This window comes from Pseudophryne corroboree, chromosome 3, assembly GCF_028390025.1.
Source record: "Pseudophryne corroboree isolate aPseCor3 chromosome 3, aPseCor3.hap2, whole genome shotgun sequence".
NCBI classification, from domain to species: Eukaryota; Metazoa; Chordata; class Amphibia; order Anura; family Myobatrachidae; genus Pseudophryne; species Pseudophryne corroboree.
This window is the reverse complement of record NC_086446.1, coordinates 509,078,902-509,094,922: the sequence shown is the minus strand read 5'-3', so window position 1 is coordinate 509,094,922 and position 16,021 is coordinate 509,078,902. Positions and strand designations below refer to the sequence as shown.

General features: G+C 45.9%; 1 protein-coding gene across 1 annotated transcript in view; it reads left to right on the top strand.

Annotated features, from left to right (window-relative positions):
- Positions 1–8,200, top strand: part of LOC135057954 (TBC1 domain family member 24-like) — a 36,042-nt gene extending 27,842 nt beyond the window's left edge. The window contains exon 8 of the mRNA XM_063963646.1: positions 7,261–8,200. Coding sequence (XP_063819716.1) covers positions 7,261–7,406 — 146 coding nt within the window. The 3' untranslated portion in view covers positions 7,407–8,200. The remainder of the gene's footprint in view (positions 1–7,260) is intronic.
- Positions 8,201–16,021: the final 7,821 nt, after the last annotated feature.

Sequence of the window (16,021 nt, the reverse complement as noted above, 5' to 3'; positions counted from 1 at the left end):
TTCAAAAAAGAAGCAATTAATACCCCACCAAAAAAGAAGCAATTCATCTCTCCTTGCACAAACTGGCTCTACAGAGGCAAGATGTCGTCCTCATCCTCATCCTCCAATTCCTCACCCCTTTCAGCGTGTACATCCTCCTCCTCCTCACAGATTATTAATTCGTCCCCACTGGAATCCACCATCACAGGTCCCTGTGTACTTTCTGGAGGCAATTGCTGGTAAAAGTCTTCCTGGAGGATTTTATAATTCATTTTGATGAACATCATCTTCTCTACATTTTCTGGAAGTAACCTCCTACGCCGATCGCTGACAAGGTGACTGGTTGCACTAAACACTCTTTCAGAGTACACACTGGAGGGGGGGCAACTTAGGTAAAATAAAGCCAGTTTGTGCAAGGGCCTCCAAATTGCCTCTTGTTCCTGCCAGTATACATATGGACTGTCTGACATGCCTACTTGGATGCTGTTACCCATATAATCCTCCACCATTCTTTCAATGGTGACAGCATCATATGCAGTGACAGTAGACATGTCAGTAATCGTTGGCAGGTCCTTCAGTCCAGACCAGATGTCAGCACTTGCTCCTGACTGCCCTGCATCATCGCCAGCGGGTGGGCTCGGAAATGTTATCCTTTTCATTGCAGCCGCAGTTGCGGGAGAAAATGAAGGAGGAGCTGTTGATGGATCACGTTCTGCTTGAGTTGGCAGCTGTCTCACCAGCAGGTCTTTGAACCTCTGTAGACTTGTGTCTGCCAGAAAGAGAGATACAACGTAGGCTTTAAACCTAGGATCGAGCACGGTGGCCAAAATGTAGTGCTCTGATTTCAACAGATTGACCACCCTTGAATCCTGGCAAATCGAATGAAGAGCTCCATCCACAAGTCCCACATACTTAGCGGAATCGCTCCGTCTTAGCTCCTCCTTCAATTTCTCCAGCTGCTTCTGCAAAAGCCTGATGAGGGGAATGACCTGACTCAAGCTGCCAGTGTCTGAACAGCCTTCACTTGGCAAGTTCGAAGGGTTGGAGAACCTTGCACAAGATGAAAATCATTCTCCACTGCGCTTGAGTCATGTGCATTCTCCCTCCTTTGAATATATCGTAGGTGGATGTATAGGCTTGAATGACCTTTTGCTGCTCCTCCATCCTCTGAAGCATATAGTGTGTTGAATTCCACCTCGTTACCACCTCTTGCTTCAGGTGATGGCAGGGCAGGTTCAGGAGTGTTTGGTGGCGCTCCAGTCTTCGGCACATGGTGGCTAAGTGGGGTAAGCCATTGTGCGATGATGTACCTCAGTTTCCTTAAGAGGTTGTCAGCGGTGTGCCTCTTACGGAAACCGGTGATACACAGCGTAGCCCGCCTAGGAACAAGCTGGAGATTATGAGATGCTGCTACTGGTGCCACTGCTGTTGTTGCTGCGGGAGCAATACATCTACCCAGTGGGCTCTCACAGTCATGTAGTCCTTAGTTTGCCCTGCTTCACTTGTCCACATGTCCATGGTTAAGTGGACTCTGGGTACAACCGCATTTTTCAGGACACTGAGGACACATTTGTTAATGTCCCTGTACAGTCCGGGAGTCGCTCTCCTAGTGAAGTGAAATCTAGATGGGATTTGGTACTGGGGACACACTACCTCCATCAATTGTCTAAATCCCAGTGAACCAATGGCGGTTCCCGGATGCACGTCTAACACCAACATAGCTGTCAAGGCCTTAGTCATCCGCTTTGCAACAGGATGACTGATGTCATATTTCATCTTCCTCACAAAGGACTGTTGGACAGTCAATTGCTTAGTTAAAGTAGTACAAGTGGTCTTCCGACTTCCCCTCTGGGATGACTATCAACTCCCAGCAGCAACAACAGCAGCAGCAGGCGTACCACTCAAGGATCCTCCGGAGGAATCCCGGTTAGGAGAGGACTCGTCAGTCATTCCAGTGACATGGCCTGCAGGACTACTGACGTTCCTGACTGAGGAGGAAACTGACGTTGAGTGAGTTGGTGGTGTGGCTTGCAGGAGCTTGGGTACAAGAGGAAGAAGGGATTTAGGTGTCGGTGGACTGCTTACGCTCTTACCCAAAGTTTCTGAACTTAACAATTACTTCTGATGAATGCGCTGCAGGTGACGTATAAGGGATGATGTTCCTAGGTGGTTAACATCCTTACCCCTACTTATTACAGTTTGACACAGGCAACACATGGCTTAACACCTGTTGTCGGGATTTGTGGAGAAATAATTCCACACTGAAGAGGTGGCTTTTTCTGCATTTTGCCCAGGCATGACAAAGGGCTTTCTCATCCCACGGACAACAACTGTCTCCCCTGGTGCCTGATTTAAACAAACCACATCACCATCAGAATCCTCCTCGTCAGCTTCCTCCTCAGCGCCAGCAACACCCATATCCACATCCTGGTGTACTTCAACAGTGACATCTTCAATTTGAATATCACAAACTGGACTGTGGGTGCTCCTTCCAGCACTTGCAGAGGACATGCAAATGGTGGGAGGAGCCACCTCTTCCCGTCCAGTGTTGGGAAGGTCAGGCATCGCAACCGCCGACACACTTGGACTCTCCTGGGGATTTGTGATACCATCTTAGAATGCACAGGTCTTTGCTGTGCTTTTGCCAGCTTAACTCTTTTAATTTTTCTAGCGGGAAGATGAGGGCTTCCATCGTCAGGTGAAGCTGAACCACTAGGCCAGGGCCTTAGCTGTTCCTTGCCACTCCGTGTCGTAAATGGCATATTGGCAAGTTTACGTTTCTCCTCAGACCATTAAAAAATTTTTTTGGGGGGGTCATTTTACTGAATTTTGGCTTTTTGGATTTTACATGCCCTCTACTACGACGTTGATGGCATTTATCGTCTAAGGCATGACTAGTGGCAGCAGCTTTAGCACTAGGAGGAAGTGGTTCTTGATCTTTCCGTATTTTATCCTCCAAGTTTTTGTTCTCCATTATTTTTCTGGCGTTATATAACAATATGCGGCACAGGAGAGCGTACCTCTACACCACACAAGGCAAACCCTGTGAAAATTATTTGGATTAAATATTAATAACCCCTTTATTTAAAGTAAATAATATACAGCACAGGACAGCACCAATGGACATTTACGGCAGTACCACTGGACTTATACAGCAGTACCACTGGACTGGATTTATACGGCAGTACCACTGGATTTATACGGGCGTACCACTGGACTTATGCGGCAGTATCACTGGACTGTATTTATACGGCAGTACTCCTGGACTTATATGGCAGTACCACTGGACATATATGGCAGTATCATTGGACTGGATTTATACGGCAGTACCACTGGACTTATATGACGGTACCACTGGACTGGATTTATATGGCAGTACCAATGGAATTATGTGGCAGTACCACTGGACATATATGGCAGTATCACTGGATTTATACGGCAGTACCACTGGACATATACAGCAGTATCACTGGATTTATACAGCAGTACCACTGGATTTATACAGCAGTACCACTGGACATATACGGCTGTATCACTGGACTTATACAGCAGTATCATTAGACTGGATTTATACGGCAGTACCACTGGACTTATATGGCAGTACCACTGGATTTATACAGCAGTACCATTGGAATTATATGGCAGTACCACTGGACATATACAGCAGTATCACTGGATTTATACGGCAGTACCACTGGACATATACGGCAGTATCACTGGATTTATACAGCAGTACCACTGGACATTTACGGCAGTATCACTGGACTTATACAGCAGTATCTTTGGACTGGATTTATACGGCAGTACCACTGGATTTATACAGCAGTACCACTGGACATATACGGCAGTACCACTGGACTGGATTTATACGGCAGTACCACTGGACTGGATTTATACGGCAGTACCACTGGGCATATACGGCAGTACCACTGGACTGGATTTATAGGGCAGTACCACTGGACTGGATTTATATGGCAGTACCACTGGACATATACGGCAGTATCACTGGAATTATATAGCAGTACCACTGGACATATACGGCAGTATCACTGGATTTATACAGCAGTATCATTGGACATATACAGCAGTATCACTGGATTTATATGGCAGTACCACTGAACATATACAGCAGTATCACTGGACATATACGGCAGTACCACTGGACTGGATTTATACAGCAGTACCACTGGATTTATACGGCAGTACCACTGGACATATATACGGCAGTACCACTAGACATACAGATGGGTCCATGTTTCTCTTGACCTTTAATAGGATTAACTGAGACTGGGCAGTCAGACTTAATCCCCTGCTGTAATAACTTAATTCCCTGCTGTCTTGTTCTCTGTATTGTATTGCAGTTGAGAACAATAGATGAAGGGTTTATGTTAATAAACCATGTTGTGCCTAGGCACAGCAAACTAGCCAAGATAACTGTGGACCCATCTGTATACGGCAGTACTGCTGGACTGGATTTATACGGCAGTACCACTGGATTTATACGCCAGTACCACTGGACATATACGGCAGTATCACAGGAATTATATGGCAGTACCACTGGACATATACGGCAGTATCACTGTACATATACGCCAGTATCACTGGACTTATACAGCAGAACAGGGACACCACCACTGGACTGATGCAGGACAACACAGCACCACTGCAATGGACTGGACTTATACAGCAGCACTGGATATATGGCAGCAGAGGACAACACCACTGTGACTAAACTGATGCAGCACAAGACACCACCACTGGACTGATGCAGCACAACACAGCACCATTGGCCTGGACTTATACAGCAGCACTGGACATATGGCAGCAGAGGACACCACCACTGTGACTGGACTGATGCAGCACAAGACACTACCACTGTACTGATGCAGGACAACACAGCACCACTGCACTGGACTTATACAGCTACACTGGACATATGGCAGCAGAGGACACCACCACTGTGACTGGACTGATGCAGTATAAGACACTACATTGGACTGAGCAGCACAAGACAGCACTGGAATCGCTACACCACTTTCCCGCACAGACACTGAGGACGGAGACATGTCCTCTCGCTACACTCTCCAATTCCGGAGTGAAAATGGCGGTGACGCGCGGCTCCTTGTATGGATTCTAAAACCCGCGAGAATCCGACAGCGGGATGATGACGTTTTGCCTCGTTCTGGTTTCCGAGTCTGGCGTGAAGTCCCGAGCCGGCCTCGGGACGTGAAGTTCAGTAGGGTTCGGTTCCCTGAGAACTGAACCCGCTTATCTCTAGTTTTTACCCTGGGTTTTGGAAGCATAATATTGGGTTGTGCTAAATGGTTAACTTATTGACACCTAGGGGTTGATCCTATTAGCTTTAAGTCACCTAGAATAACGAGTAAGTGCAAATATATTTCACTTTTATGGTACCTCTGGCCACAAGGGGGTGAGATGCTGTGCCGTTGTTGGCATTTCACCCCCCTTGCACCTAATAGGATTGACCAACCTACAGTTGCCATGTACATAGCGTTGTAATATTCTCACTAACAGTGTTGTTCTTAGAGGGCTAGTAATGTCTTCTTAGGCAAAAGGAGTGGCTTTGCAATTAGGGGAATGGTGTCAGCACCTAGGGCTATACTAAGCTGCTTGTCTGCAGTTCTGGCTGCAGATTTAAACGGGCAAGAATATTAAATGAAGAGTTGCTCATAGAAAATATACTCCCTAGGGGTATAGGGGTCTACTTATTAAACCAGAGGTTCTCAAACTCGGTCCTCGGGGGCACACACAGTGCATGTTTTGCAGGTCTCCTCACAGAATCGCAAGTGAAATAATTAGCTCCACCTGTGGACCTTTTAAAATGTGTCAGTGAGTAATTAATACACCTGTGCACCTGCTGGGTTACCTGCAAAACATGCACTGTGTATGCCCCCGAGGACCGAGTTTGAGAACCTCTGTATTAAACCTTGGAGAAAGCTAAAGTGGAGAGAGATAAACTACCAGCCAATCAGCTCCTTACTGCCATGTTACAGGCTGTGTTTGAAAAATGCCAGGAGCTGGTTGGTTGATACTGTGGGGTCTACTTACTAAGCCTTGGATGGAGATAAAGTACCAAGTAACCAGCTCCTAGCTATCATTTTTCAAACACAACCTGTGACATGGCAGTTAGGATCTGATTGGTTGGTACTTTATCTCCATCCGAGACTTCGCAAGTAGACCCCTTTATTTTTCTCCACTTTATCTCTCTTCAAGGCTTATGCTGAGCATACACATACAGATAAAATGCCTGTCAGACTAAATGCATGTCAGACCAACAAGCATTTTATCTGGCAGCCTCGGACACTGCATATATTGTGGTCATACATTGTGAGATCTCTCACAGTGTATTGGCCACAATATAAGCGCTCCGCCTAGGGTTGCCACCTCATCCCTTTAATTCTGGACATATATTAATTACACAGGTTCTGTGGCTGATTAAAATCAGGTGAAATGGAGTCTTGAAGTCAGCCAGCCACAGAACCTGTGTAATTAATATGTTTCCAGAATTAAAGGGATGAGGTGGCATCCCTAGCTTCGCCCCCGGGGAGGAGACATTTCCCTGTTCCTTCCCATGTGAAGGAACATGGGAAATGTCTGTCGGTTGGCAACAGTAGGGCATACACTGCCTGATGCTTAGAAAAAATTGTGTGAGGCGGACATGCTGGACGATACGGGATGCCCGACTGACTGATATTTTTGGAACAGTTGCCGCAGAGACGCTATAATTATATCTGGGAGATTTGCCGATATCGGGCAGATAATCATAGCGTCTATGCCCAGCATTAGTAAATAAACCCTGTAGTTTGATAAATATGTTTGTGATTCTGGGACATAACCATTGGAGGCCCTGGTTTTTAGTTTGGGACTATGGCATTTTTTCCACTTTTCTGACATATTTCTTGTGTTATATTTTATTTGTATGTTATCCCAAAATGAAAAAGAAACATTGTGAATGCTGACATTTTGAATGACAATAGCAGCCATGAAAGCTTAGCAGCCCCCATAGAAACCTATGGGGGCTGCTTTGCATTTGGAAATGGAGGGACCACAGAAGATATCTCAGCTATCTGTTTCGATAACTCCGTCTTAGATTCTGGGGATCATTAATATTTGTGGGTAACCTTCGGGGGATATTCCGCAAATTAACTTTAACAAATATGCCCCTAAATCTCTCCTTATGGTTACATTTTAATTTACAACTGAAAAGTTGTCACTTTACAATAAGACAGCTGTAAGTGGGTATGTGATGTGTCATTTCAGGTGGAGGAGGAGGACAAGCCTTGAACATTGATGCTGACCTTAATAATGGCAGGACAGAGCATTGTGAAACATTTGACAATCCTCCACTATGCAAAGAAAACTTTCAAATACAGTATGTGGAGGTCTGGGGCTGCCAAAATTCCTGACTCCCCAGAGTAAAAAACAGTAATGGAGCACATTATCAAAGAGCACCGGATGCACTCCACGGGATGTAATCATGTTACCGGCGGTCGGAATCCAGCCGGTCAGTATGCCGACGCCGGAATCCAGACAGTCAGCATGCCGACTAACAGGGACTATTCCCTCGTGGGTGTCCACAGAACCCACTGTATGGTGAGCGCAGCGAGCCCGCAAGGGGCTTCATTGTGCTCGCCCCCCCCCCCTTCCTGGCAATCTGGCAGCAGGGATCCCGGCATCAGTATGCTCACCGCCGGCATCCCGACCGCCGGTCACCCGATCCCACCCCCACTCTGCTAAATGCTTTGATTTTGCACTGTTATATATAGATGGTCTTCCTAAAGCACTTTAAGGTGTACGCCTACTATCTATCTGCTATGTAGCTTATGCAGCTAGGAGGTGGAAAACCCTATAACGCTGTGTGCTGAATGTCTCAGCAAAGCCACACCTTTCACTACTTTAGAACCACCTGTTTTATTTAAATAAACTTTTCAATATTATTCCTAAAACAATACTTGGTTTAGCCTTTTGTTATATGTCCCCAATATGTATAAATGTTAATTCAGTGCATCATATTTCCATGTATTGCTTATTCTGCCTTCATGTAACCTTTGTACTTTTCCCAAAATGGCTGCCACACCCAGTACTTTCGTAAAGAGGATAACAATCCTTTGAAGTGATGATTCTGTGTGTACTGTGTCTTGTTGTTCATATATTGTATTTCATACTTAGTATCTTCCCAAAATGTAATCATATTCCACGCATTGCTTATGCCACACATTGGGGCAGATGTATTAACCTGGATAAGGCATAAGGAAGTGATAAACCAGCGATAAATGCAAAGTGATACACGCACCAGCCAATCAGCTCCAATATGTAAATTAACAGTTAGGAGCTGATTGGCTGGTGCGTGTATCACCTTGCATTTATCACTGGTTTATCACTTCCTTATGCCATCTCCAGGTTAATACATCTGCTCCAGTGTATCCTATGTAGTGCGTCCAACGGGTGTGGTTCATCAAATCGACAGTGTCTAGGTCGACAATGTTTAGGTCGACCACTATAGGTCGACAGTCACTAGGTCGACATGGATGGAAGGTCGACAGGGTTTCTAGGTCGACATGTGCTAGGTCGACAGGTCTAAAGGTCGACATGAGGAATTATTATTTTTTGTGTGTCGTTTTCTTCGTAGAGTGACCGGGATCCCAAATTAGTGCACCGTGTCCCCTCGCATGGCTCGCTTCGCTCGCCATGCTTCGGGTATGGTGCCTTCGCTTCGCTCGTCACACTTTACCGTTCCAATCGTAGTCCACGTGGATCGTTAAGTATGAAAAAATTCAAAAAAAGAAAAAATGTGAAAAACTCATGTCGACCTTTAGACCTGTCGACCTAGCACATGTCGACCTAGAAACCCTGTCGACCTTCCATCCATGTCGACCTAGTGACTGTCAACCTATAGTGGTCGACCTAAACATTGTCGACCTAGACACTGTCGATCTTCAGACCGGATCCCGCGTCCAACATGGCTGCCTTGCACTTTATATTACATGTAGCACTTTTATGTGAAACTTTTTACTACAATGTTTACCAGCCCATTGCTGGTTGAAAAAGCAAGTCCTTTTGAATGGTGAAAATACCATGAACAGCTCAGCCAGCAAGGAATGCCAAAAATGCATCCTTTACCTATTTAACTTTTTTCAATAATCTCATTACTGAATGTTCCCGAAAAGTAGGTACACTAGTTCAGCTTCTACATAATTAGCAAGGATTGCCCTCCCTTTCCCCATTCCCTCCCATTAAACTGTGTAAACGTCTGCTTGTTTGAAAATGCTGCAACCGTATGACTCCAGTCTATGTACTTTGGAAGAACAAATTTAGGCACATCACAGGTATAAAACTGACTTTAAGATGCATCTTGGTTATTTTGAACTTCAGAACTGACCTCCTGTACTATTCAACCAGTGTCACCTTTTCCACATTAGTAACATTAAGGCAATATGCAGTAGCAACCTTTACAGATATGCACAGATGTAATCATTACATCTGTGCATATCTGTAAAGGTTGCTACTGCATATTGCCTTAATGTTACATTCTTACCTTAAATTTAAAAAAAAATAGAGTAAAATAAAAAGAAAATTTTAGCCAGATATTTGTAAAATAAGAGGACAGTCAGGCAAAATCAATGAATGACTAAATAAATACATTAATAGAAGAAAAGGCACATTTAACACTTATCTGTCACCTACTGTACTTACAGTGAAGGCAGCCATTTTCTGGGGGAAACCAACTTCACTCTATGAGCGGTATTAAAATGATATATCACAACCATATTAACCAGGTTTAGCTGCGTAAATGGTTGGGAGCCCTTGCTACCCTTGGGGTAGCGAGCTGAAATGATTATACCACGCCCGTCAGCAGAAATAGAACAGATGTGGAAGGGGGTGAAAAAAATTGAATACCGCACTAAGATTCAATTACATGTGAGGTATTGCCGGAACAGTGTCGCAACACGTCTGTCACTCATTTCTGCTCACCTCCCATAGAGGTGCGAGCAACAACAGGCATATATTTTCTTACCTATTGCTTACTTATATGTGCGCAGCTCCAGCAGCACTTTGCATTTAATTGAATCGTCACCTATGAATTCACTAAGAACTAGGGACATCACTGTGTCAGCAGATAGCACATCTGTACATTGGCACATAGCAGATGATCTCTGACTGGTTGTTCGTAATCCTGCAGTTTGTACCATTTTTTGTTAAGGAAACATGTCCCAAATGTATTAAGCCTTAAAACGTGACAAAGTGGAGATGGATAAAGAGTGATAAATGACCAGCCAATCAGCTCCTAACTGTCATATTTCAAAGGAAGCTGATTGGCTGGTCATCTATCACTCTTTATCCGTCTCCACTATATAACGTTTTAAGGCTTAATAAATTTGGGCCCATGTTATTAAACTGTGTACTGTATACTGTAAAGCTGTATTACAGGTTGGGTATCCCTTATCCAAAATGCTTGGGACCAGAAGTATTTTGGATATCGGATTTTTCCGTGTTTTAGAATAATTGCATACCATAATGAGATATCATGGGGATGGGACCATAAATTCATTTATGTTTCATATACACCTTATACACACAGCCTGAAGGTCATTTATTACAGTATTTTTAATAACTTTGAGTATTAAACAAAGTTTGTGTACATTGACCCATCAAAAAACAAAGGTTTCACTATCTCACTCTCACTCAAAAAAGTCCGTATTTCGGAATATTCCGTATTTCAGAATATTTGGATATGGGATACTCAACCTGTATTTGTAGTTTTGTTGGTTATGTGTAGCACTGTTGATCTACTATCGGTTTTCTTTGTTTTTGTTGTGGTAAATCTTGGAGGCATAATAAACCCATGGTGAAAAATGTATTTCCCTCACAACAAACAAGGATTCATTTTTATATTTTAAATAATAACAATAATATGCCTCTGTAAATAGACATGTCCCCTATGTACAGTGGTGGCAGCCATTTTGTGGGTTTGACCATTATTCAGTAAATTAAGAAGTAACTTGTTACTACACTGAGACAATTAGCATTTTTTGGGGCAGTTCAACTCGGTGAGCCACTGTGCACATCACTAACAATTACAGTACTCCGACAATGCACATTTTCCTGCACACCTTTATAATGTGGCAGTGAAAATAAGATTTTACTTACCGATAAATCTATTTCTCGTAGTCCGTAGTGGATGCTGGGGACTCCGTCAGGACCATGGGGATTAGCGGCTCCGCAGGAGACAGGGCACAAAAATAAAGCTTTAGGATCAGGTGGTGTGCACTGGCTCCTCCCCCTATGACCCTCCTCCAAGCCTCAGTTAGGATACTGTGCCCGGACGAGCGTACACAATAAGGAAGGATTTTGAATCCCGGGTAAGACTCATACCAGCCACACCAATCACACCGTACAACTTGTGATCTGAACCCAGTTAACAGTATGACAACGTAGGAGCCTCTGAACAGACGGCTCACAACAAGAACAACCCGATTTTTTTGTAACAATAACTATGTACAAGTATTGCAGACAATCCGCACTTGGGATGGGCGCCCAGCATCCACTACGGACTACGAGAAATAGATTTATCGGTAAGTAAAATCTTATTTTCTCTAACGTCCTAGTGGATGCTGGGGACTCCGTCAGGACCATGGGGATTATACCAAAGCTCCCAAACGGGCGGGAGAGTGCGGATGACTCTGCAGCACCGAATGAGAGAACTCCAGGTCCTCTTTAGCCAGGGTATCAAATTTGTAGAATTTTACAAACGTGTTCTCCCCCGACCACGTAGCTGCTCGGCAGAGTTGTAATGCCGAGACCCCTCAGGCAGCCGCCCAGGATGAGCCCACCTTCCTTGTAGAATGGGCCTTGACAGATTTAGGCTGTGGCAGGCCTGCCACAGAATGTGCAAGTTGAATTGTGCTACAAATCCAACGAGCAATCGTCTGCTTAGAAGCAGGAGCACCCAGCTTGTTGGGTGCATACAGTATAAACAGCGAGTCAGATTTTCTGACTCCAGCCGTCCTTGAAATATATATTTTCAATGCCCTGACAACGTCCAGCAACTTGGAATCCTCCAAATCGCTAGTAGCCGCAGGCACCACAATAGGCTGGTTCAGGTGAAACGCTGACACCACCTTAGGCAGAAAATGAGGACGCGTCCGCAGTTCTGCCCTGTCCGAATGGAAAATCAGATATGGGCTTTTATACGATAAAGCCGCCAATTCTGACACTCTCCTGGCTGAAGCCAGGGCCAGTAGCATGGTTACTTTCCATGTAAGATATTTCAAATCCGCCGATTTGAGTGGCTCAAACCAATGGGATTTGAGAAAGTCCAAAACTACATTAAGGTCCCACGGAGCCACTGGGGGCACAACCGGGGGCTGTATATGTAGTACTCCTTTTACAAAAGTCTGGACTTCAGGAACTGAAGCCAATTCTTTCTGGAAGAAAATCGACAGGGCCGAAATTTGAACCTTAATGGACCCCAACTTGAGGCCCATAGACAATCCTGTTTGCAGGAAATGTAGGAATCGACCCAATTGAAATTCCTCCGTGGGGGCCTTCCTGGCCTCACACCACGCAACATATTTTCTCCAAATGCGGTGATAATGTTGTGCAGTCACCTCCTTCCTGGCTTTAACCAGTGTAGGAATGACCTCTTCTGGAATGCCTTTTTCCCTTAGAATTCGGCGTTCAACCGCCACGCCGTCAAACGCAGCCGCGGTAAGTCTTGGAACAGACACGGTCCCTGCTGAATCAGGTCCCGTCTTAGAGGTAGAGGCCACGGATTTTCCGTGAGCATCTCCTGAAGTTCCGGGTACCAAGTTCTTCTTGGCCAATCCGGAGCCACGAGTATCGTTCTTACTCCCCTTTGCCGTATAATTCTCAGTACTTTGGGTATGAGAGGCAGAGGAGGAAACACATACACTGACTGGAACACCCACGGTGTTACCAGAGCGTCCACAGCTATTGCCTGAGGGTCTCTTGACCTGGCGCAATACCTGTCCAGTTTTTTGTTGAGGCGAGACGCCATCATATCCACCTTTGGTTTTTCCCAACGGTTCACAATCATGTGGAAGACTTCTGGATGAAGTCCCCACTCTCCCGGGTGTAGATCGTGTCTGCTGAGGAAGTCTGCTTCCCAGTTGTCCACTCCCGGAATGAACACTGCTGACAGTGCTATCACATGATCTTCCGCCCAGCGAAGAATCCTTGCAGCTTCTGCCATTGCTCTCCTGCTTCTTGTGCCGCCCTGTCTGTTTACGTGGGCGACTGCCGTGATGTTGTCCGACTGGATCAACACCGGCTGACCCTGAAGCAGGGGTTTTGCCAGGCTTAGAGCATTGTAAATCGCTCTTAGCTCCAGTATATTTATGTGAAGAGACATCTCCAGGCTTGAACATACTCCCTGGAAGTTTCTTCCCTGTGTGACCGCTCCCCAGCCTCTCAGACTGGCATCCGTGGTCACCAGGACCCAGTCCTGTATGCCGAATCTGCGGCCTTCTAACAGATGAGCACTCTGCAACCACCACAGAAGAGACACCCTTGTCCGTGGCGATAAGGTTATCCGCTGATGCATCTGCAGATGCGATCCGGACCATTTGTCCAGCAGATCCCACTGAAAAGTTCGTGCGTGGAATCTGCCGAATGGGATTGCTTCGTAAGAAGCCACCATCTTTCCCAGGACTCTTGTGCATTGATGCACAGACACTTTTCCTGGTTTTAGGAGGTTCCTGACAAGTTCGGATAACTCCTTGGCTTTCTCTTCCGGAAGAAACACCTTTTTCTGAACCGTGTCCAGAATCATTCCCAGGAACAGCAGACGTGTTGTCGGGGTCAACTGAGATTTTGGAAAATTCAGAATCCACCCGTGTTGTTGCAGCACTACTTGGGTTAGTGCTACTCCGTCCTCCAGCTGTTCTCTGGACCTTGCCCTTATCAGGAGATCGTCCAAGTAAGGGATAATTAATACGCCTCTTCTTCGCAGAAGAATCATCATTTCGGCCATTACCTTGGTAAAGACCCGAGGTGCCGTGGACAATCCAAACGGCAGCGTCTGAAACTGATAATGACAGTTTTGCACAGCGAACCTGAGGTACCCTTGATGTGAAGGGCAAATTGGGACATGCAGGTAAGCATCTTTTATGTCCAGGGACACCATAAAGTCCCCCTTCTTCCAGATTCGCTATCACTGCTCTGAGTGATTCCATCTTGAACTTGAATTTTTGTATGTACAGGTTCAAAGATTTCAGATTTAGAATAGGTCTGTCACGATCCGGGTATCTGGACGCCATTTCTTACCCATCAGATGCCTCCTAAGGCTGGCTCAGCGCTCCAGGACCGGATCCCATCTGTTATCCTAATGTTCACATTCCTGCATCCTCTCCTGTCTCTCTGAGACGCTGTCACAGTAACGCCTTATTACATCTGGCATGGTGTCTCCCGCGGCCTCCGCCGCCGTCCCTGAGCTTCTGCATGCAGAGTGTCAGAGTGGCGATTACGTCAGCCGCGGCCTCCGCTGTGTCCGCGTGGTTGGATGTGCACTTGTCAGCCTGGCGTCTCCTGTCTCCAGTGGCCGGCGCCGCCATTACTGTTTTCATTACCACATGGATTACAAACCAAACTTCCCTCCAAGTGTCTGCATGGGCGCAGCCATCTTGGATTCTGTCAGCTGATCATTTCCTCCAATCTGTTGTCAGTATTGTTAATCTGCATAATTGCCTAGCCAATCCCTTCCTTGCTGCAGGTATAAATACACTGTGCCTGAGCAAGGAAGGCGTCAGTGCTTTGGTTGTCAAACCTAGTTCCTGTTTGTCTCTCTCCTGTGATTGTCTTCCAGGTTCCAGCTCCTGTCTCAAGACTTCCACCATAGAGACCCGCACCAGCATTCCACCTGCGGTGTAGCCTGACTCTCCAATCCATTGTGGATTCATCTGTTTCCAGCTACAACATTACCTGCTTCCAGCTCAGCTTCCAGCAGAGTACAGCTTCCCTTAAAGGGCCGGTGTCCTTTCTACACTTTACCACTCTCCACCGGTATTATTATTTCTCCGCTCTCAAGTTCTACATTTCAGTTCATATTTCATCGCTCCCAAGTTCATTTATTATTTAACTGGTTCCAGCCAGTATCCACTCCGTGCTAACAACAGTCTGGTTCCAGCCAGTATCCACAGCAGCCGTTTTATCTTCAGCAACCCAGCTTTTCCTGGAACACCAGCTGGCACAATCCTGGGTTATCTCCATTGCTACAGTCGGGCCTGGTAAGGACTTTCCATCTAGAAGATCATAAGAACTATCTCACACTACCAGTGCCCTGTGGCTCCTGCCATCCTGTAGTACCCAGGAACTGTATTTATTCTTTGCTGACTTTTACGTTTTCTTTTACTGCTGCTGTGTTGCGGAGTTGTCATAATAAACATCATTGACTTTTATCCAAGTTGTCGTGGTCACGCCTTCGGGCAGTTATTATTCATGTTACTTACATGTCCAGGGGTCTGATACAACCTCCCAGGTTCCGGTACATCTCAGCCCCTACAACTGAGGCTGCCTCCCGTCAGCTCAGGCCCTCAGTTGTGACAGTAAGCACTGACCTAATGAATCCAGCCGGAGACCAGGATCAAGCGGCCAGGCCGATGCAAGAACTGGCAGCCCGACTAGAACATCAGGAGGCTGCACAGGGCCACATCATCCGCTGTCTCCAGGATCTCTCTACTCGGCTGGATGGGATTCAGACAACTCTCCGTGGATCAGGCGCGTCTGGTGCGTCAACCACAGTGACTCCAGCTATAACCCCACCCACCTTACCCATTTCTGCTCCACGTCTTCATCTTCCAACGCCAGCAAAATTTGACGGATCTCCAAGATTCTGCAGGGGATTTCTCAACCAGTGTGAGATTCAGTTTGAGCTACAACCTGGCAATTTTCCCAGTGACCGTACAAAAATTGCCTACATTATTTCTCTTCTCAGTGGCTCAGCCCTTGATTGGGCATCACCGTTATGGGAGAGGTCCGACACCCTGCTATCTTCCTACACTGC